This window comes from Gymnoscopelus braueri, assembly GCF_963280865.1.
Source record: "Gymnoscopelus braueri genome assembly, chromosome: 2".
NCBI classification, from domain to species: Eukaryota; Metazoa; Chordata; class Actinopteri; order Myctophiformes; family Myctophidae; genus Gymnoscopelus; species Gymnoscopelus braueri.
The window spans coordinates 31,487,907-31,510,804 of NC_137604.1; the positions used below are offsets into that span (position 1 = coordinate 31,487,907).

General features: G+C 42.0%; 2 protein-coding genes across 4 annotated transcripts in view; both read left to right on the forward strand.

Annotated features, from left to right (window-relative positions):
• The window catches only part of LOC308096953 (uncharacterized protein), a 42,520-nt gene continuing 19,622 nt past the window's right edge, over positions 1-22,898 (forward strand). Inside the window, exons 1-7 of one of the 3 annotated variants that reach the window (XM_080444481.1) lie at positions 1-62; positions 169-258; positions 658-756; positions 1,093-1,929; positions 2,497-2,639; positions 2,745-2,854; positions 3,104-4,356. In XM_080444481.1, the coding sequence (XP_080300607.1) occupies positions 189-258; positions 658-756; positions 1,093-1,929; positions 2,497-2,639; positions 2,745-2,854; positions 3,104-3,239 (1,395 nt within the window). In that variant the 5' untranslated portion in view covers positions 1-62; positions 169-188 and the 3' untranslated portion in view covers positions 3,240-4,356. Of the gene's footprint in view, positions 63-168; positions 259-657; positions 757-1,092; positions 1,930-2,496; positions 2,640-2,744; positions 2,855-3,103; positions 4,357-22,898 lie in introns of those variants that run through there. The other 2 variants (XM_080444482.1, XM_080444480.1) reach the window with 2 other exon arrangements.
• Positions 17,291-21,382, forward strand: LOC308097023 (prostaglandin reductase 1-like). The gene is made up of 9 exons (XM_080444583.1): positions 17,291-17,421; positions 17,616-17,661; positions 18,164-18,223; positions 18,707-18,874; positions 19,150-19,267; positions 19,635-19,790; positions 19,999-20,104; positions 20,311-20,429; positions 20,833-21,382. Exons 1-9 carry the CDS (start codon positions 17,316-17,318, stop codon positions 20,941-20,943), a joined length of 990 nt encoding a protein of 329 aa, XP_080300709.1. The 5' UTR covers positions 17,291-17,315; the 3' UTR covers positions 20,944-21,382.

Below are 22,898 nucleotides of genomic sequence, written 5' to 3' on the forward strand. Positions count from 1 at the left end.
CTTAAATGCATGATCAAGAGGAGGATCATTCTTCTCATCTGTTATCAGCTCTCCAGGTCCAGGTAATTGATTTGTTGTCTTTTCAGTTGAGATTTATTTGATCAATTCCAATGTATGTCACACATAATTTAGGTGAAATTAAAATTATCATCTCCACCTAAACTCCAGCCCAAGCTACCTTGACGACCATGGATATGGATGACAGTCAGAACAGCTACAGGCCACTTACTGCAGATGGGAGCAAGTTTAAGCTAACAGGTAAAACAATAAAATGATTCATTCTAAAATGGAATAATATTAATAATAATAAATAAATAAATCACTATTTGGGAGAAGACAGTACTCATTAAATAAATACCGAACTGAAAGCAAACCTTATATGGGAAATAGAAAACATGTTCAAAACTCACCTACATACATTTAAAGGAAGATATATTTCATCAGAATGTGTTTGTTTTATAGAAATGTTATAGTTTATAGAACTTTCATTCACACACACACACACACACACACACACACACACACACACACACACACACACACACACACACACACACACACACACACACACACACACACACACACACACACACACACACATGTTTCAGTCTGGTTATTTAATTTTTCTATATTTGCTCTGCTTCCTATATGGTCCAGTTTATGAGTTGAGAAAGAGACCTTTCAGGACTGCTACACTGTGTCTTGGGCTGCTGTGTGTTCTCCTGCTGGCTGGGGTCATAGGGCAAGGAGTCCATTGTAAGTCGCCTACTGTATATTAACACCCCAATATCCTACGTACAATTTAATAACTTACTTTCAAATCTCCTTACCTCAGCATGTGACTGTTTTTAACTCAATAGCTTTCTGTTTGGGTTTAATTAAATTTAGTTGTTATTATTATTATTATTATTATTATTATTATTATTATTATTATTATTATTATTATTATTATTATATCGGTTTTATGTGCTGTTGAGCTTTTTTGTGATCTCGGCAGCATTGCCAATGAGGACAAACCTCAATGCGTATACATTTTTTAAACATACACATGGAGTATATTTCTTACACAGTATACTGTCTCTTTCTTTGCAGTCAGGAAAGCAGAACAACATCAGCAAAACAACTACAACGCCTTAACTAAACAAAGAGATAACCTGCAGACAAACCTGAGCGCTGTGCTCAAAGAGATAAACGAGCAACAGAACACTCAAGCCCACTTGCAGAGTAGCAACGGTGACTTACAGAGAGAGAAAGACAGAGTATCGGTCGAAATCAATGCCTTAAAAAAAATAAACGATGCCCTGACAAATGAAAGAAACACACTTAAAGGTAGTGAAAAACAATTGCAGGCTGACAAAAGTGTTCTAACTAAAGAGAGAGACCAGCTTAAAGCCAATAAGGATCGTTTACAGACCAATAACGATGCCTTGACTAAAGCCAGAGACCTGTTGCAAACCAATTACAATTCAGTGGCCAAACAACGAAATGAGTTGCAGACCAGTTACAGCTCAGCGATTAAAGAGAGGGACGTGTTACAGAACAAGTACAACAATGTAACCAGAGCCAGAGAGCAGTTACAAATCAGTTATGATGCCTTGCTTGTTGAGCTTGGAAAACTACAGGACATTCACAACACCACTAAAAGCGAGAAAGAAAAGTTGAAGAGTGACTCGGACTACAGGCAGACTTTCATGAGGTTTTGTACAGCCGCAGTAAATGTGTTACAGTCTAGTTACAAAGATTTGATAGGAGAAAGAGACTTGTTAAGAGTTAGTTATGACAATGCAACTACTGACAGAGATCAGTTAAAGAGCACTTATGAAAACTGCACCCTAGAGAGAGATGGGTTACAGGCCAGACAGAACAACCTGACAGCAGAGAGAGACCACTTACAGCAGGAAGTTGAGAGACTCAATGCCACGAATGCAGGTAAGACAAAAATAAAATGCATACAACATAAATATAGACATGAAATGAAAGTAATTCATTCAGAATTCACGTCATTGTCATGTGTGTTTAAAAAATAAGAAAAAGAAAGAAAGAAGCTAAATCAGTATTTTCTGTGGTTAAATAATGTCAGAAAGGTGTACTGTTTGTTTGAGACAATCTGGGGATTGGCAGCTCTTATTCCATTTACACTCAACACACACCCTTAACAATCAGGACAACATTTAGTTTAAATTAATTGTATAATTTAGCTGATTCCCCCACCCATCCTTGCTGTCTGCTGAAAATCAGTAGACTAGTTGTACTTGTCTGACAAGAAATCATTGAATTGGTAAGAACAGTGAAATTGAAACAATTAAAGGCTATGTTTTGCTTAACCACTTTGAACATGATTTGGGCATGTCATTGTTGCATTATTGGGGAACATTTTTGAAAATAGTTAAAAAATGGGTCTACAAGCTCACAATACATCGCATCACGATGCATTGTGAGCTTCGGCTATTTTCAAAACATTTGTAGAAAAATATTTAAACAAAATAATTTCAACAGGTAAGATATGTCCCTCCGGCTTCCGGAAGTTTCAGCAAAGCTGTTATCTCATCCCTACTGGCCGTAAATCCTGGTCGGAGAGCAGGAAAGACTGTCAAAACCGAGGGGCAGACTTGGCAATGATCAACAGCAGAGAGGAAATGGTGTGTACATTATGTGTGTGCATGTGTATATGTATGATTTGTGTGCACATTTGTACATGTGAACGATGATAATGCCTTTAACCTGTTGTTTCTCCTCCCACAAAGGAATTCATCGATAGCTTGCATTCAGCAGATTCTGTTAGCTGGATTGGTTTGACTGATTTGAGGATAGAGGGACATTGGGTATGGGTGGACAGTACACCACTGAACATAACGTAAGATTATTATTAAAAGCTTCTCTATGACGGCAATTAAATTCTTTGTAACCTGTAATAAATTAATGCATGCGTTATGAATCCTTAATTATCTATATGAATGTTTGATGCTTATTGACAGCTCTTATACATCTCTCCAGGACAACAATCTCAAGGGGATTACAAGATTTAACAAAAGGTTAAATAAAAAGTGAAGTTATGGAAAAAGCTATACTATTATCTTTTTTGGCCTCTCCCTTTACACTGCAGGTTTTGGGGCGATGGACAGCCCAACAATCATAAGGGGACCCAGGACTGTGCAGAATATATCTGGAAAGAAAAAGGGAGCGGGTATTGGAATGATGACAAATGTGAGAATAAAAACACCTGGATATGTGAGATGTAGCTCTCCCATAGAAGACCATCAACAAGACTGGGTCAAAGCCTAATGTGGAACTGGTATGGGCAATGTCTTAAATTGTGGGACATTTGTTAGTTAGAGGTATACTGTGGTAGTGTCTACATTAATACTGGGAATGGCTGAATATGAAATGTTCATCTGTAATTTAATGTAGTGGTCCTAGTAATATTTAACAAAGTGTACTGAAGTATCACATCACATGACATAGTTAAGCTGTTGATTACAAAAGGTCATGCTGACACTGTACAGCATTACCTCTCTGGAATTCACATTATAGACACTCCCATTGACTATCCCTCTCTAACACGTTGCCCATCATTTCACACATTACCCATGCAAGCTCCAACCATATAATGGGGTATGGCTGATCAAATGAGAGGTTTATTGAACTCATGCTGAAGCACAGAACAGACCATAATAATCTGGAATGAGTGTGACAGAAAATAAGAAGCAAGTACCAGGAAATACATTTCTTACTGCGTATACATTTAGTTTACTTTGGATAATTCAAATAAAATGTCAAAGTAGCATGTTCTTTCTGGTACACATTTCTTATAATTTACTTTTTTTTGCCATCTGGTTTCCAATTACTAGTACAGTACGTACTAGGCATTTCTTATGGCTACTTTTCTAATAACTATATTTTGTTACCATCTAGTTTACTTGTAGGTTTACATGTACGAAATAAGAAATTATACATTACTTACTATTCTCCTTATTGGGAACTGTCCTAATAAGGGCAGTTATTTTTGTTCAGTTCAGTTTAACTTTATTGTAATGTATATTATAATATAGTGTAATACTACAGTCTGCACTAGCCAATCTCACATGCTGTGATTGGCTAGTCCGTTGCCAGGCAAACCACCCGGTCAATGCTGGGCAATATGACTTGAAATCATATCCTGAATATTTCGATTACTGGACAACTATTGCAGAATAAGAATAGCCTTGGTATGATGCAAATAATAATAATTCATAAACTGTAAAATGCCTTTTTTAGATAATTGTTTTTTACACAGATTTGTATTTTTGATGAATTGCCTTGTACAATGATGATGCCAGACTGCGCAGTTGTGTCCATTAGCTTACATGTACACATTATATAATGATTGATTATAAATAAAACAATTTGGTGTTTTTTATGGTCCTGAGAATTTTGGTGCATAATAGACTCAACTCAACAGACACACAACAATGTAAATATAATGCTGTCGAACAGTCAAAACTGAGTGATTAAATATTGAACCTGCGCAAATGCTGAAATTTTACCATTGAGCTAATAGAGCCTGCTTGCTCAGGGGACAAATTTTATCTTGAAGTTCAGGTCAAAATTCATGTCAAACCAGAAACAGGACCGTGTCAAAGGTCATGACTCACTTAGACACTGGATCTAAATGTCTCAATAGTGCTGCTTCAATTAATACATTTGTAACTCAGAGAGTGTACAGATGTAAATGAATGGAGACAGAGCTGGATCCCTGAACGAGCATACCGGGCCCTGGTCCAAGCACAGGGGCCCTAAAGGTTTTCCCTTTTTTCGTTTCCTACAAAAAATGTACATTATTTCAAAAGATTTACAAAAGTTTAAACAAAAATAAGTCACAGCTTTTCATCAATAAAAAACAATTTCAACCTTTTTCAAAAGTATTTCATAAATACAATAAAAACAAAACACATCAATCAGCAGATCAGTCAGTCTATCAAACTAAAGATACAGTGCAAAAGCTTATGAAACTATCTAATATTTTGACACTACTTGTTTTTTTCCCACTCTATTGGAGGGCACAGATGGCAAAACGATTAAAAAGATAAGTATGACTAAGATTCAAAGGTGGTCCATTTTATCATCAACTTCATAATTAAGGGGCGGACTGGAAACAAAAATCAGCCTGGGAATTTAATTTACAGTGGCCTTCATATTTCTTGTTATAGGGTTATGGCCCGGCTCTGAAAATAAAGGGAAACACATGGAGGGTTCACGAAAAAGTGGCGATTTTTATGAACAAAATGGACCCTTCGCTAAGCCCCACCCACTCCACTCTGTGACTGGTGGTGCGAAGTTAGTCACACCCAGGCCTGGCAGCGCCTGGCAATCTCTGCTTCTCACCCATTGACTTGCATGTTAAATGACGGCTTTTCCCCTTAAAAATAATCGATCATTTCAGCAGCAATAGCTTCAAAATCTCTTCTAAATCTAGTCAACAAGGCCTGCAGTAGGCTATGCACTGGACAAATGTGCATGACATTATTTCAATAAACTAAAAACACGGGAAATGTTAGAGGGAGTAATAGCCATGGATACACGACGGTCGTCTGTCTCGACCGTCATGGATGAATTTCAACCTGGTGTTTGCACTTTCTCCATTTATAGCCCGTTCATCTACAGAAACATTCATATTTCAAATATAAAGTGCTTATCCCATGGCCACGGATGTTACATTTATGTACGGGCTCTCAAAAGTACCCGTATCATCCGTATTGTTCAATAAAAAGTATTTTAATCTGATCGGTGGCCATTTTCTCCATATGCTTTCAACAAAGCGACCCTATCGGTTGGTAGGTGTATTGCACTCTGATACATTATAACTCTGAGAAAATGGCCACCGATCGGATTAAAATGCTTTTTATTGAACAATACAGAATATACGGGTACTTTTGAGAGTCCCGTGCATCATTTTAACATCCGTGGCCATAGGGTAAGCAATTTATATTTTAAATCTGAACGTTTATATATATGTACGGACCGTAAATGGAGAAAGTGCAAACACCAGGTTGAAGTTGATCCATGACTGTAACAGGAGTTTTCATGTACCGCAGGGTAAGACTACAGTAGCAGTTAATAAATAGACGAACAAATGAATGAATATACTTTAACGTGCGGAATCCGAAACAGGCAGCGCTGTGATTCTGAATTTTGTTACGATCACGGTGATTAGTAGCCTATTATTGACACCACCTGGGCGAGTGAGTCGTGTCGTGTAACTTTCCTGATGTTAAGCTGTGTATGTTCAACAACACAGCCATATTCAGCCTTGCAGTTTAAGTGCAGATTTCAGCTTGGGAAAAGCAGCCTCCAACGGGTTTGGGTACGTGATTCATAGTCACCATTGCGTTATCGTGGTATTCCTATTCTTGCTATTATGTTGCAAATGATTGTGTGTGTGTGCGGGCGAAATAACATTGACAGCTATGGCAGGTGACGAAAACTTGCCAGACCTATGCCAGGCTAACAACGGTTGCTAAGCTGGCATTGGACAATCGCTTTTGGGGTGGGGTTTAGCGAAGGGTCCATTGAACTGAAACTAAACAAACAGACACAATCAAACAGCATGGCTCTTTTGTGGCCACTCCTGTGGCCCAGGGAGGAATGAAGATACAGAAGCATGGACAGTACAAAGTCTTGAACAGGGCAGGCATTTTATACTGTGTTGGAGACAGTGGCCAGGTGTCTCCCCTTCCCCTGATTACCTCCCTCCACCCTCCAACCAGCACTGCAACAGAGAACAGTTACACAGCATAGCCCTGGCAAAGGCCCCAGGGACCATCACAAAATGCTACTGTATCATGTCATGCATGCTATCAAACAAATACAAACTAAAGTGCACCAGCATGATTGTATGATCAGACCCCTATGGTCTGTTTTACAAACTGTACACAGACTTAAAAAAAAACTATTTTATATTTTCACTTCTTTCTTTCACTCTAATCGATGACAAAAAGAAGAAGTTCCATTTTTGTCTGCCCATTTCTTTCCTTCAACACTTGTTTATCCTGTATAATGTATGGGTTTTGAGTCAACTCTCCTGACTGGATAAAATTGGTATCCCGATCTGAAAATGTATTTTCTGTTTAGAAGACCCCTGTTACTGAACAAACACTAAATCACAGTGATTGATTCCTATTGGAATATATAGCTATTGGACGCTTATTTTAAAAGAAACATATCACTTCTATCACCTTTAACACTGCAGTTTTAGTTTGAGTTTTTTTTTATGGTGTACGCCTGAAGTTCATGCAGGTTCATTTAAGAAAAAGGCCCATTCACTGTAGCCTACTATAAGGCAGAGGGCGCTATAAGTCCAAACAATTTCAGTAGCAGTGCTAGGATTGACTCTTAAGCACAATTTTTTAAACATTTAAATGTATCAATTAATCAATCAATTAATTAAATAACAACAGTGCTGTGCCTGTTGCTCATTGATTATTCCCGATTTCTTATCAAACGGTGGACATTTCTTTGAGCATTTGTACTTTTTCAACTGGAACGGAAATTATGATTAATAATAGGTCTATATTAAAAACAAATTAAATAAATCAATCAATCAATCTGTAGGAAAGCCCTCGTTGACACAGCAGTCCTCGTTGACATAGAAGTCATGTTGACCCAGCAGTGCTTTGATGCACCTAATTAGTGAATAGTTTCAGCTGGTGTCCCTTACCCAGTCAGTTAATGCAGACCTAATGAGTGATTATCTTCAGCTTGTGTGCTTCACTCAGTCAGTCTTTCTTTGTTTGACATGAGGAGCAGTGCTATTTCTCTGACTGTGTGTGTGTGTTCATGAGAGTAAAAGTAAGTGTCTTATTGTTTGTTTAGAATATGGTGCTTTACTTTATGTTATTGTCATGTGCTGTTTTATATTGCTTATGTCTGAATATATTACCATGACTGTACTTTCTGTGAATTGTTTGTTGATAGCTGCTAGCTGTGCAGTACTACTGTTGATTTGAACCGTGATGTTTTATGTAACAATAATTTGATTGTTGCCTTATGTTATATTATATGCTAAAAGCGATTTGTATTCTGTGTTTTGTAGACCGCACGTATCAGAAGTAAAAGCCACTGAACCAAGCTTCTCTCCTGTGAATCTTTTACCGGAATCACGGTCTATAGTGTACCAGCTCTACTCTAGCAACTGTAGAGGTCCTAGTCCTCTGTTTCATGGTCCTTCGAGCCGGAAAGAGCTCCAACAAACACTATGGATCCTACAAAGCAAGACCTCACCGAGGCAGCAGCTCGTCCCCACAGAGAGCAAAACCTTCCTCATCACCTGAGTGAGTACGAAGTGGGCTACAAACCGCAGACACGAGATGAACCTCCAAAGGCTCTACCCCACGCACCAGATCGTCGGGCTGACGAGACGAGGTCCCCATCTCGGGTCAGTGAGCCAAAGCCTCCATCAGAGAAGAATAAGTCCTCACACCACTCAAAGGCCAAGTCGGCCTCTGTGACCAGTGTGCCCAGTGCAAGCTCCCAATGCGAGTCCTCACGCCATTCAAAGGCCAAGTCCGCCTATGGTGCGGGTTCGCATCGTGAGTCCTCACATCACTCCAAGGCCATGTCCGCCACTAGCGCACGCTCTCATCGATCCTCTGCTAGTGCAGACCCTCGACGTGCTCTGACACCAGTCCAGGAAGCATTTCTCCAAGAGAATATCCAGCGCCTGGAACTTGAGCAACTGCAGCAACAGGTCTTAGAAGACAACAGAGCTGATCAGGAGTGTCAGCGCCTTCAACGCCTGCAGCAGGAAGCTCAAGACGCACGAGAGGCTATATCCAAACGTCTTGACAGACAAAGGCGACTGAAGAAGAAGGAGAACGAACTCCAGGTGGCTCAGCTAGTTACCTCACTCCTTCAGGAGCCGGTGAGGGAGGAACCAGGTAGCTGTGAACCATCCACAAGTAGCTTCAGGCCTCTACCTATGATGAGTGCCTTACCTACAGACTCGTCACCATTGCAGCGTCCAGTCGCACTGCAGGGCAGCCAGCCCATACAGGTTCACTCCACCATAGACACTACAGTGAGGCAGCCATCAGCCCAGTCGATGCCCCTCTCTGCTGCACCCCATGTATCAGCACTACCCGCTTCGACTGCATCGGTCGTGCCTGCTTTCACCCAGCAGCTGCTTCCTCAATTACCCATAGGAACTGCAGTGATGCATCCCCCAGCACAGCCGATACCTCTCTCCCGTTCACCACCTGCATCAGCGTTCCATGCTCCGGTTGCCCCTTCCCACACTCAGCTGCCACCAGCTCAATCCACTGTGGGCCTTACAGCAATGCATCTGACATCACAGCCGATGTCTTTCTCTGCTGCACCCCCTGTAACAACATATTCAAACATGTCAGCTCACAGTAGGCTTCCTCCGAGGTCACACCAGGCCTCGGCGGTAGCGCACAGCGCCCAGACCCAGCAGTATCACACCACCGTACCATCAGTACAGATTCCTACCTATGGTGTGACCACTTCTACTGCAGCTCAATATCACAACCCTATGGGTTCCGCTGCACATTACATGGCTCCTAACCAGCCGAAGGTTGACCCATGGCAATATCAGCATCCAGGTTCAATGATGTCATTCGTCCCACCTTATGGCATTCCCCAATCAATACTGCCAGTCTTTGAGCGTGACCGTGAAAGCGACTTCGCTCTCCTCAAGATGGCCTTGGATAACCTGACAAGCGGTCACGAGCACATGAGCGAACAGTATAAGTATCAACTGCTCCTGGGTCACTTGAAGCTTCCCAGCGCTCTCCACCTGGCCAAAGCTTACATGTACGACTTTCAACCGTACACTGCCGCATTGCAAGCCCTGCAAGACAAATATGGTCAACCCCGGCAGCTCGTCCAATCAGAGCTAGGTGCTATCCTCAATACACCTTCCTTTAAATACGGCGATTCTGAAGCCTTCGACTCCTTCGCACTGTCCATCCAGTCACTGGTGGGCATGCTCGGGACTCTGGAAGGACCTAATGGTTACGAGTTGAGATGTGGATCACACGTCGACCGGCTCCTGACCAAGATGCCCCCATCTTACAGAGATGGATTCATCGAATACTGCCTGAGTCGGGGTATCCTAAGGACAGGGTATGACCAGACCTACACTCTGTCCGATCTGGCAGCCTGGCTTCAGATGAAGTCACACGCGAAACGTCTATCAAGCCGAGCTGCAGCTCTCTATCAATGTGATGCCCCCCATCCAGTCAAGAAGGAGCAACGTGTCACTCATAAGGAGAAGACCACAACCGTACTTCTTAACACAGAAGACGTTACCAGCCCTTCAGGGTCCGCTCGTCCTAGTACTTCAGCGTCTGCTCACTCCAAGTCCACCTTCAAGTCCAAACCGTATTGTCCTTATTGTGACAATAAAGAGCACTTCTTGAATAGCTGTGACGACTTCAAGAAGTTGTCCACCAACCAGGCTGTGAAATGGATCCAAGATGGGAAACGGTGCTGGAAGTGTGGCCGCAACCACGCGGCTGAAGCATGTACCCTGAAGCGCCCCTGCAAAACATGTAAAGAGCAGCACCTCACCATCTTGCACGACTACGTCCAGAAAGCCCAAACTAACATCCACATGGTGACTACACCACCCGTCAGAATCTACCTTGACCGGCCCAACCGCCCACACCAGGTGATGCTGAAGGTCGTCAAGGTAATCCTGAGAAATGGAGACCAAAGCTTCGAGACTTATGCCGTGCTGGATGACGGCTCTGAACGGAGTATCATCCTCCCTCAAGCTGTGCAGAGCCTGAACCTTTCTAGAGAGCCAGAGACTCTCAATCTACAAACAGTCCAGCAGACCGTCGATCAGCTCCAGGGCAGCTCCGTCTCCTTTGACGTTTCTCCACTGTGTACGCCTTCCGAGAGGTACCGGAACCACCAGGCCTTCACTGCCAACAGTCTGAGCCTGGCACAACACTCCTACCCCATAGCTGCACTACAGAAACGTTACAAGCACCTCCGCGGCCTGCCCTTACCGCCGATCGACCATGCTAAGCCTCTGCTTCTGATAGGTTCAGATATGCCACATCTCCTGAGCCCTGTACAGCCAGTACGTGCAGGCCCACTGGGAGGTCCCATCGCCATTTGCACCCGACTGGGTTGGTCACTCCAGGGTCCTACCAGTCTTGTCCAGAACACGTCATCGGCACAGTGCCTCCACATCTCCACTGTATCCCCGGCCGCCGAGCTCTTCAGTAATGTGGAACGCCTTTGGCAAGTAGACACTCTCCCTTATGTGAACCAGAAGGCAGCCACCCGCTCGAAGCAGAACCAGCAAGCCATCGCCCTGCTGCAAGCATCCACTATTAGATTCGAGGTCGATGGAATCCAGCGCTACGCTACCCCCCTGCTTCAGCGAGCAAACGCTACCCAACTTCACGCTACAAAGGAAGCCGTGCTGCCGTGTCTCCGCAGCACTGAGAGACAACTTACCAAGGACCCTAAGCGAGCAGAGGTCTACTGTAATGAAATATGTAACCTGCCCTTAAATTACCTCCTGCTCCCCGGACCGGCACTTGGGTCTAGCCTGCTCGGTGTCCTCATCCGATTCCTGTGGAAGGAGGAGGTTGGCTGGGACGAGGTGATCCGACCTCGAAGTCTGCTGGACCAATGGCGTTCCTGGGAACAAGAGATTCCTCACCTTATACGCCTGGAGTTCCCCCGAGCCTGTGCTCCGCCACATGCCGCCACCGCTACAGTCACCAGGGTCCACATTTCCTTTGTGCTCGCTAGGTCTCGGGTGACCCCCCGCAAACAGCTGTCGATACCACGCCTGGAGTTGAGTGCTGCCGTTACAGGCGCTCAGCTCGCCGACGTACTCCAAACTAAACTCACCGTGCCCATCAAGCGAGTTATCATGTGGTCCGACTCCACTACTGTTCTACATTGGATTAAGTCAGAGTCCTGTAGATACTCCACCACCATTGGTAATTTGACCATCTCTCCAGCTTCCCAGTTACCTGCCGTCAAAGACTTCTCTTCATGGAAAGAGCCCATTCAAGCAACAGCCAGGGCCCTTCACGGGGCGGCTGATCCTCACACCAAAGAGCTCATCCAAGCAACAGCCAGGTCCCTTCACGGGGCGGCTGATTCTCACACCACAGAACAGCTCGAGGCAGCGGGCTACCTCTCCTCGGATGTTGCGGAGCCAGATCCCATCACTCCGAACATTCTCATCATGGGACGCCGGGATTCGTCCCTGCCACAAGCCATCTACGACTCCAGTGACCTCCTTGGGAAGCGTCGCTGGAGACACAGTCAAGTGTTGGCTGACCATTTCTGGTCCACCTTCATCCGCTACTATTTGCCAGGCCTACAAGAGAGGCAGAAGTGGAGGAAGGACGGCAAAGAGCTGTCCGTCGGTCAGGTGGTCCTCATTGTGGACCCGCAACTCCCTCGGGCCCTCTGGCCGGTCGGGAGGGTCACCCAGACGTACCCTGGAGCTGACGGACGCGTCCGCACCGCATCTGTACAGGTGAAGGACAAGATTTACCTGCGCCCTGTGTCTCGCCTGGTGCAACTACCGAGTCTTCCTGACGAGGAGGACCCCTGAAAGACTTTCCTGTTTATGTTCAAATGTTTAAGTAGACATTTGGGGGCGGCTGTGTAGGAAAGCCCTCGTTGACACAGCAGTCCTCGTTGACATAGAAGTCATGTTGACCCAGCAGTGCTTTGATGCACCTAATTAGTGAATAGTTTCAGCTGGTGTCCCTTACCCAGTCAGTTAATGCAGACCTAATGAGTGATTATCTTCAGCTTGTGTGCTTCACTCAGTCAGTCTTTCTTTGTTTGACATGAGGAGCAGTGCTATTTCTCTGACTGTGTGTGTGTGTTCATGAGAGTAAAAGTAAGTGTCTTATTGTTTGTTTAGAATATGGTGCTTTACTTTATGTTATTGTCATGTGCTGTTTTATATTGCTTATGTCTGAATATATTACCATGACTGTACTTTCTGTGAATTGTTTGTTGATAGCTGCTAGCTGTGCAGTACTACTGTTGATTTGAACCGTGATGTTTTATGTAACAATAATTTGATTGTTGCCTTATGTTATATTATATGCTAAAAGCGATTTGTATTCTGTGTTTTGTAGACCGCACGTATCAGAAGTAAAAGCCACTGAACCAAGCTTCTCTCCTGTGAATCTTTTACCGGAATCACGGTCTATAGTGTACCAGCTCTACTCTAGCAACTGTAGAGGTCCTAGTCCTCTGTTTCAAATCAGTGCAGGAAATCTAACAGTATAACTGATGATTTGTTTGTATCCTTCTGGTTTTGATTGATTGATTGAAAATTGTATTCGGCAAAAAGAATGTAAAACATCACAGTTACATTTATAATACTTTTGTCTAAAAGGTCCGTCTAAAAAAATCCTTGCGGACTTGTTTCCGTTGGGGTAATCATGCTCATTCTGCAATCTACAGTATATTCCGCTTGTCCTTGAGAATAAGAGGCGTAGATAGCTATTAAAGTGCCTACTGCAGCTGCAAGTTAAAGGTTTAATGACATTCACTTTTACACCACATTCAAAGTCTTTGTCCTGGTCCTTCAAAAGTGTACAAAAAGTTTTAAGTGAAAATTCCATTCCAGTGATCCATGGCAGGTGTTTTTCTCTCACATTTCTAAAGCCTTTTCAACTGCAATGAAAAAATAAATCTTTGCCTGCGGGTGTCGCTGGTGAGGGATTTTGCCTGTCAATCATCGCCTCTGCTCCGCCCCCCCAAAGGAAAGGATAGGGGAGGGGAGGGGCGAGGAGGAGAGTGGGCGGGATTAATCGACTGTGACCTCACTGTCGAAGGGCCAAGCTCAGATTACTTTTCAGCCTAATTATTCAGAAAACCCCAGACCACAGAAAATCCACTGAATGTTCTAAGTTCAGTTTTTTTGGGTGTAATTGAGGTCATAAAACCCCAAATAAAACATTGAAAATAAAAAAAGTGAAAATGAATGTCATGACACCTTTAAAGTACGATTTCTCTAACGCTCTGCCACAGTGTATTTCACATACAGTGATGTGGGATGTTTAAACTGTATGGTAGGGTTTAACATTTTCCGGGAAATAGCTAATTTTAATTCCCGGGAATTTTCAGACCTTTTCCCGGGCTTCCCGGGAATTCCCGTTAAAGGGTAAAAAAAAAAAAAAGTACCCACTAAAATGCATTTATATGTAGATACTTAAATAGCCAATTTTATATTGAGGTGCCCAAATGTCCCTATTGTGTCCACCTATGAACTTGCACTAATAATGACTTAAGTTGATTTTTTAAATCATATAAATATAATATATAAATATAATATAGTGCCCTGGCGGAGATCTTCTGTTGCGCAGCAGCGGGTGAAGACAATTAACTTAAACGAGGAGCTGCGCTGTGCACCCAACACGCACTCAAACAATGTCAAACTCTAGCTGCTGAAATAAACGTTCCATTTGTATCATTATTGACAAGAGAATTTGCAAAAGGATTATTTATTTATTGTCCATCAGAGCGCCGGTGAGGTCACAGCTTATCTCTACTTTTGTAGGATATTGATTTATTTGATAGCCTAAACTTGTAATTTGTTTGCAGTTATTAATTTATATTAGGCTACTTGCTGGATATTAAGACTCCATTTTGGGATGTTGGCTGTATGTTGTCAAATGTATTAATCTATATTTTGTTGTTGATCAAATGTCGGGTTTTGTAGTGTGATTTTGATGTGCACATGCATGCGCTGCCACTGACAATCAATGAGACAGACAGCTGTTGTGCAGTTCACTTGTTCTACTGGGTAGTTCTAGTAAAATGGTAGTTTGAACGTTCTAAAATGCAAGTGTAGGTAGGGTAGGCTACATTAATGATGATAAAAAAATCGGACCACCGACCACATCGGTCTAATTCTCTCCCTCTCTCTCTCTCTCTCTCTCTCTCTCGCACGCGCTCTCTCTTGCTCTCTCTCTCTCTCTCCAGTCTCTCCTCTCTCTATCAAAAGCATTGCTTGGCTTGCGCGCATTTTAAGCTGGAATATAGGCTCGAAATCAAACCTACCCACTGTTTATGCAGCGTTTCACTTGATGTTGAATCTCAACTAGTCAACTGGTGTCTACCGTTTGACAGCAGAGGAAACGGTGAAATCAGCGTGCGCAGGGCATCACGGCCACTTGTGTTTTATTTTGTTCATTACTGTTACAGTGCGTCCCATATTGGTTCTCACAACGGGACGATGGGACCCTGCCTTGGTCGGCAACGCGGCAAGTAACTTGGCTAATTATAATAGTAATTCCTCCGCGCTGTAGATAGGCCTTTCTACTAATTAGTATTCATTTCTAACGAGAAAAAAAAAAACGGGATCCCGGGAACCCAAGTCAGTTCCCGGGACGGTAAATAACCTCGGGATTCCCGGGATTCCCGCATCCCGGGATTCCCGGTGTTAAACCCTACTGTATGGTCAAAATAAATAATATAATTTCGCCACTCACCAAAACAAGGGTAGAAATCCTATTCTCTGCGGTGGGAAGCATCTCAGAACCTAGCCATGGTTCACATGACGCTTGTATACAAGCGTCATGGTGCCGAGTCCCCCTGGTCTAAAGTTGTGTTCGATTTTTTCACATTGCCATCTCTCACATAAACAAAAACGTTCAGATTTCAAATATAAAGTGCTTACCACCGAGCCACGGATGTTACAAGGCGATGCGGACCGCGATGAGTACCCGTATCTCCCGTATTGTTCAATAAAAAGCATTTTAATCCCATCGCCGGCCATTTTCTCCAAATTGTCTCCGATACTTTCAACCATGCGACACTAATGTTTGGGAGGTGTATTGCACTCTGATACATTACAAAACAAAACAAAACAAAAAAAGAAAATGGCCGGCGATGGGATTAAAATGCTTTTTATTGAACAATACGGGAGATACGGGTACTCATCGCGGTCCGCATCGCCTTGTAACATCCGTGGCTCGGTGGTAAGCACTTTATATTTGAAATCTGAATGTTTATGTTTATGTGAGAGATGGCAATGTGAAAAAATCGAACACAACTTTAGACCAGGGGGACTCGGCACCATGACTGTCATGGTATGACAGTCATGTTTCAGGGCTACTCAGAACCCTACCCTTTTTGAATAAAATCCACATTTTATCAGTCACAAAACATGTTCACATGTTGTATTGTGAATTTGTACTTCCATGTACTGCTATGTACTGTCATGTACTATTCTCATGTCTTACTAAATAAACTACATCAATCACCAGAAAGAAACTTTGATTTACTCAAGTGCGCCACCTACAGATATGGTCAGTAGCATTTTTTCCCCTCTATCTTCTATATCTTATCTATCTTCTATCTCTTATCTCTAGGTGGCGAATGGCGAAACGATATCATTTGTTTTATTGCAGTTAGACATCGGACTTTACAGTCAGAAATAAACAGTTCTTGAGCGTTAGAGAGAAACTCGCTCCGGACCTGAGCCACAAAGGAGGTAGGCTATGTTAGAACTGACAAACTGAGCATACACAAGTAAACTGTGTTTACTGCTTCGGTCGGTGCCATGGATAACGTTTACCTCGGCTCGTCGTTCAGGGTCAGATCCGTAGGACCCCTGACCGTTCAGGTTCCTCATGATCGGGATACGGTATTTAGGGGATACGGTATTATTTACATGCACCGCATAAACTGACCAATCGTCCTAAAAGTCGTTTACTCTATAAAGCACTGGACCAAAAGAGAAATTTGACTTTTGCCCGGGACCCAAACTAGTGAAAATAGCAGACCTACAAACACAATGTGAATATTTCCACTAGCCTACTTCTTAAACTTTTTTTTTTTTTTGTGTTTATTCATGGGAATTATTATACTTTAGGAAAATGTTGGAATTGTTTAAATTGTTTTGAAAAGTCGTGATTTTAAAAAGTTTAAAATCTTTTGAAATAAGATATATATATATATATAGCCTATATATTATATAGGCTATATATTTTAAAATAGGAACAAAAAAAAGGGGATATTTACTCGCGACCACAAATGGGTCCCGACTCCCGACCCACTGTTTGGGAAACAGTGCCTTAAAGACTCGCAAACCCAGAGTTTAAGCATATTACATCAGACTAGTTTGCACACTGATGATGTAACACACTGGACCGCCTGGCCCGTACCATTTCCTCGGTTCTACACCATCTCCTCCTCTTCCGTTTTACATCACACTCCACTGTTTAGTTTATCTCCTGCTGCTCACATTTAATTTCCTCCCCTCATCTCTGTCATTTCTTCCAGTATTACACCAAGGAAGGACCACCACCACCATGGTTGTAGCACAAGTCTGGACTCTCCGCCACCACTTTGTGGGTTTACCTAAACTCAGTGACTTTGAGCTGAAGGAGGAGCAGCTTCCTGACCCCAAACAAGGAGGTCAGTCAGTACACACAGCCTAACTGTATAGGCTATATGGTTTAATGACGAAACACTTAAGTAAGGTATGGTGTATAGCCTATGTGCTTGTGACTAAAGTGTAATCAGAGTTTTATATCAGAGATTTATAGCATGCCATATACTGTACTATACCAGACTGAGTGTAACAGGTATATGTGGTCCTGTGGTTTCAGAAGTCCTTTTGGAGGCTGTGTTCCTGAGTGTGGACCCATATATGAGGTTTGTCTGTCTACTCTAATCATTATCATTATAGTAAACATTTTTTTCAAAGTCTGCCTGTCAAAACCCTGAGTTAATGCATGTTTCTAATTCCCCAGCGGAACAATTAGGCGACTGAGACAAAACATAACTTTTTTTTTTTTAAACTTACCTTCTTTTCTGTCTGATGGGTAGTCTGTTGTTCCCCTTGATTGCATTGTGTCTGTGTAGAGTTCATATAGAGTTCACTATGGGAGAGAAAGTGCTCTGTGTTTGTTTGATGAGGTAGGCCATATCTTATCAGTGGTGTTTTGTCCCCTGTTATGGCATGTATGGAAATTACAGCCTCTTTTTGTAATAATACCGTAGTTATGTGGTCCAATTCATTCATTTGGGATTGGATTGCTTGGAATGTGACTCAAGCACTGCACACCCTGAGTGAGACAGACCATGCCACACACACACACCTTACTGGATGAAAATGTTGATTATGGATTAACTGGGTTTGCTCCTTCCCGTATAGGCCTTACAGCAGAATGAAAATGAGGGAAGGGGATGTAATGATTGGAGCTCAAGTTGCCAAGTAAGTCACCAACCCACAATACATAACAACAATATCAATACAACCTTGGTTACTCATTGTGCATGTATGAAAAATAACACACACGCACGCACACACACACACACACACACACACACACACACACACACACACACACACACACACACACACACACACACACACACACACACACACACACACACAGTTTATAAATGTTTGAAAACAAAACAGAGAGGTTAAACCAAGGACCACCAAACTTGCAGTTCATTTATGAAATCAGCTGTAGTGTTACTCGGGTAGGCTAGTTTGAATAAATAAAATAAATCCAATCAGTCAGCTGTCAGCCAGTCATTCGGTCAGTCGGTCGCTCAGGTGGTCACCGGTCAGTCAGTCAGTCAGTCAGTCAGTCATTCATTCCGTCAGATTTATTCCATCCACTATTCTGTAAATGTGTTTCGCTGCAGTTCATTCCTTCTGACCAACCCTGTCCTCTCTATTTCTCAGAGTGATCCAGAGTTGCAACCCCAGTTTCAAAGTGGGGAGCAATGTAGTGGCAATGTGTGGATGGAGAAGCCACCATGTGTGCAACGGGAGTGGGCTAACCCCTCTGCTGCCCGACTGGCCCCAAGACCTCCCTGTGTCCCTGGCCCTGGGGACCATAGGCATGCCTGGGTAAGTGAAATGGATGTAAGGTCAAATGGTTGGATGGGTGGATGTAGCACTGAACAAAGGGATCAAACAGCTGTCTTTGGATTTTATACTTAGTTGCACACCGGTGTTGTGTACCGGATATAGTCGATCTACAAGCTCACAATGCAATGTGTTTGTTGCGTGTGACACCATGCGCAACAGAGTATAGCCTATCAAGTCCTTAACTCTTGACCCTACATTCCCAACATTATCTCAAATGACTCACTTTTTTTCTTTCTCCCTCCCTCTCTGTTCAGTCTAACAGCTCTTTTTGGACTGGAGGAAGTGTGTGAGATTAAGGAAGGAGAGACTCTGCTGGTTAACGCTGCAGCTGGAGCAGTGGGGTCCGTGGTGGGACAGATTGGCAAGATTAAGGCATGGCACTTTCAAACCACCACCAAATGTGTCAATTATATTCTAAAATAGCTTGCAAGCTGAATTAAATGTTTCTGAGGAGATTGCTCTGAGGCTGCTTTATAGCATTCATTATTACCTTCACACTTTAATCGATTTTTGTTTCATTTTGCATGCAGCAGTGTGTATAAAATGTTATATCTATGTATGGGCTGACATTAAAATATTATATAATTTCAAAAGATTATGAAGTACTTTGGATAAAAGCTTCCACCAAATTGCAAATGTTGATGATAGTGTTGGTGTGGATTGTGATCATGCAGAGACCAAGCCACACAGTACATTATGCCTCTAAATAATTCATGTGTTTCTTGGACATTTTTAACAGGGTTGTACAGTAGTTGGCTGTGCGGGGACTGATGCCAAGGTGGCCTATCTGAAGGACTTGGGATTTGACTACGCTTTTAATTATAAGACAGTCTCTTCATTGGTGGAAACTCTGAGAAAGGCTGCTCCCAATGGATATGACTGCTACTTCGACAATGTGAGTCTAATTCTTGGAGAGAAAGAGAGATTGACAGTGGATCAAATTTCACTGATCACAGATCACAGTTTTCACGCAATTATAGATGGCGTGTAGCCTATCTACATAGTGCAGTAATATGGAAAAAGGCCATCCAGCTACAGCCATCACTCTCTTTTTTTCCCCCTCCATCTCTGTCCCTCTACCACTCCCTCCTCTCTCTCTCTAGGTAGGTGGTGAGTTCTCTAGTGTGGTGATGCCTCTTATGAAAGAGTTTGGCCGTATTGCTGTGTGTGGTTCCATCTCCACATACAATGAAACCTCTCCTCAGAAAGGTATCGCAGTGATAGATACTTTATGAATACACGCCTTTTATTCATGCTTTTTGGCATGAATCCATGTCGCACTTCTGTAACTTCACTCTTTGGCAAGTTTCACAATATTTGTCTTTTTAGCAGTTACACAATATAATTAATAATAAAAGTGACAGATTTTTTTTTCTGGGGGGTTACCATTTAATGCTCTCATTATTATGTGTTAGGTCCATATATCCAATCTGATATGGTCTTCAAGCAACTCCGGATGGAAGGATTCCTTGTCACGCGTTGGGAGCACAAATTCCATGAGTCTCTTCAGAGAATAATGGCCTGGATAAAGGAGGTAAGGTTGGACTTCTCAGGTTGCAAAGTATTGACCCATATACTCTAGATCTAGTCAGTAATTCTCAAAAATCACTATTAGGACCTTTTGAAATAATGGGTAAACATGGTATTTCTAAACTATGTTATGTGTTATAAATCACATTCCCATTTCCAAAATCTAGCCCCTGCTGCTTAAAAAGAAATTATATAGTTAAATTAGACAAATGAAAGAGTTAAATACATTCTCAGGTGAAACCTCATATACAGACAGGTCTTGCATTGGTTGTTAAGAAAGACTATACCATACCAGTCAATCAAAAGGTTTGATGATGAATATGAAAAGTTACACATCATACTGGTCATGTTTAACAGTATTCGTTTTCCTGCGTGTCTGTGCATCGGTTTTGTGTTTTTCCTCTCAGGGTAAACTGAACTGGACTGAACATGTTACAGAAGGCTTCTCCAACATGCCTGCTGCCTTCATGGGAATGCTGAGGGGTGACAACACTGGCAAGGCTGTTATAAAGGTCTAAGAAAAAGAGAGTAACATTCTAAGTGTGGTTTATAGAAACAATTCCTTCCATTTCTAGTTTTGAGCTAAATCATTTGGAAACACTTTGGGTATGTTACAGAAAAGGTGGATTTGGTGTGATGTAACGTTTATTAGATCCCGACCAATGCCAGAGTTTTTGGGTCCAATACCAATCCCTATTATGGAGAGCCCTAGAGTCCTAGACCACTGATGTTCTAGTCTCGTGGCCAGACGATCGGATATCTCCTCCTATTTCCGCCGTACCAATTGTCTGGAAACATATAAATTCATTGCATGGGCCTGGCCAGCCGGTGAAGGCGACCGTTTTTTAAATCTCTGAATTGTTACCACCCATCTCTAGCCCACACAGAATTAGAACATCACCAGACTTATCAGTAGGCGGAGATGTCTGAAAGTCTGGCTATGTGAGACGACCAATGTTTTGACCGATATTTTGTAAAACAAACAAAAAAAGAATAGCAAAAAAACAATTTGATAAACTTTATTAAAGTTTCTATTTGTGATAATTTTAACTTATATATTGTCAGTGTCCAGCCGGGACCAGCTAACTCCTTTTTCAGTTTTTTTTCTTTTTTTTCATAAATTTCATAAATTTTTCATAAATTTCATAAATCAACGCTATTGTGTAATTTTTTTTAAAATAATAACATATGAAAAGTATTAAAAAGCGCCTCTGACAAACTCCTAACTCCATTGGACCCTCAAACTGTCCGTCAAAAACAAACAACTCCCCCCTCCTCTCAGGCTCTCGAGAAGCTCTGCTCTGTATGAGGCAGACAGGGAGAAGATTTTTCAATGCTTTTGGGAGAACATAAACTGGGAAGAGAAGAGAATGTATGTGCAAGGTTTGATAGATGTCACCCCAGTAAAGAGGAGAAGGGTGTCTTCACAAAGGTCATCTGCTCGTGTTTTCTTTTTAAATGTTAATGGACAGAGAATGAGTGTGTGCAGGAGTTTGTTTCAAACATCTCCAAGAGCTCAAGGAGATCATGCCAAAAGACTTTCACAGCTTTTATGACAATCTAAAGCACTAAGAAACACCCACCACACACAACACACAACAGTGTGATAATAAAATGTTGATAGGTATATGATAGGTAAATTCAACTGTGGTTGTTATTGTTAGTGCAGTAGGCTACAGATTTGATAGGCTAAAGATTCTATTTTTCATGAATGTATTTTGTATTTATATGCCATTTATTTATTGTTGGTGTGCCATGATCGCTTTTGTTAAATACATGATTGAGTATTGAGGCAGAATTGTTTGTTGCACTCAACTGTAGAAGAACAACAGTGGTAACAGTTAGATCCATGGTTGTTTACAATGCATGTTAAAATAAAAGTTGTTTAAGTACAGAATTCAGCTTGATCTATAGTATATGAGGATGGCGCTCACCATAAATAGCTGATCTCCAAGCTCACAATGCGTTGTGATGTGTTGTGAGCTTTGAGATCCATTGCCAGCTGTTCTTATCAATGATGGACAAAACCTCCTAACTCCACTTGCACTGGATTTGGGTAAAGTGGTGATAATATAATGACACATGCAAGTATCTGATAATATATAAAGTCACAATACCAAGTTTGATGAGGCAGTATTGCTTTGTTTTAAAAATATAAGGTTTTCTTCATTTTCTGAAAAATTGATATTTTGTTTTTCATTTCCTGAACAATTACCATTTTGGATTTAGCTGGTTCCGGCCGAACAGCAGAGATATAATATATTATATAAAAACATACACATCACTTTTTGATAGATAGAAATATTCATAATTATAAATAGCATATTGTTTATATTATTTTAATGGTAATAATGCAATAATGCAGAATCTAGGATCATGAATTATAATTATCTTGCTCTGTGTTTAATATAGGCTACGTGAGTTCAAGTGTGGACTTATGTTATAAGCTACGGTAGTGCTGTGCAATGCAGAT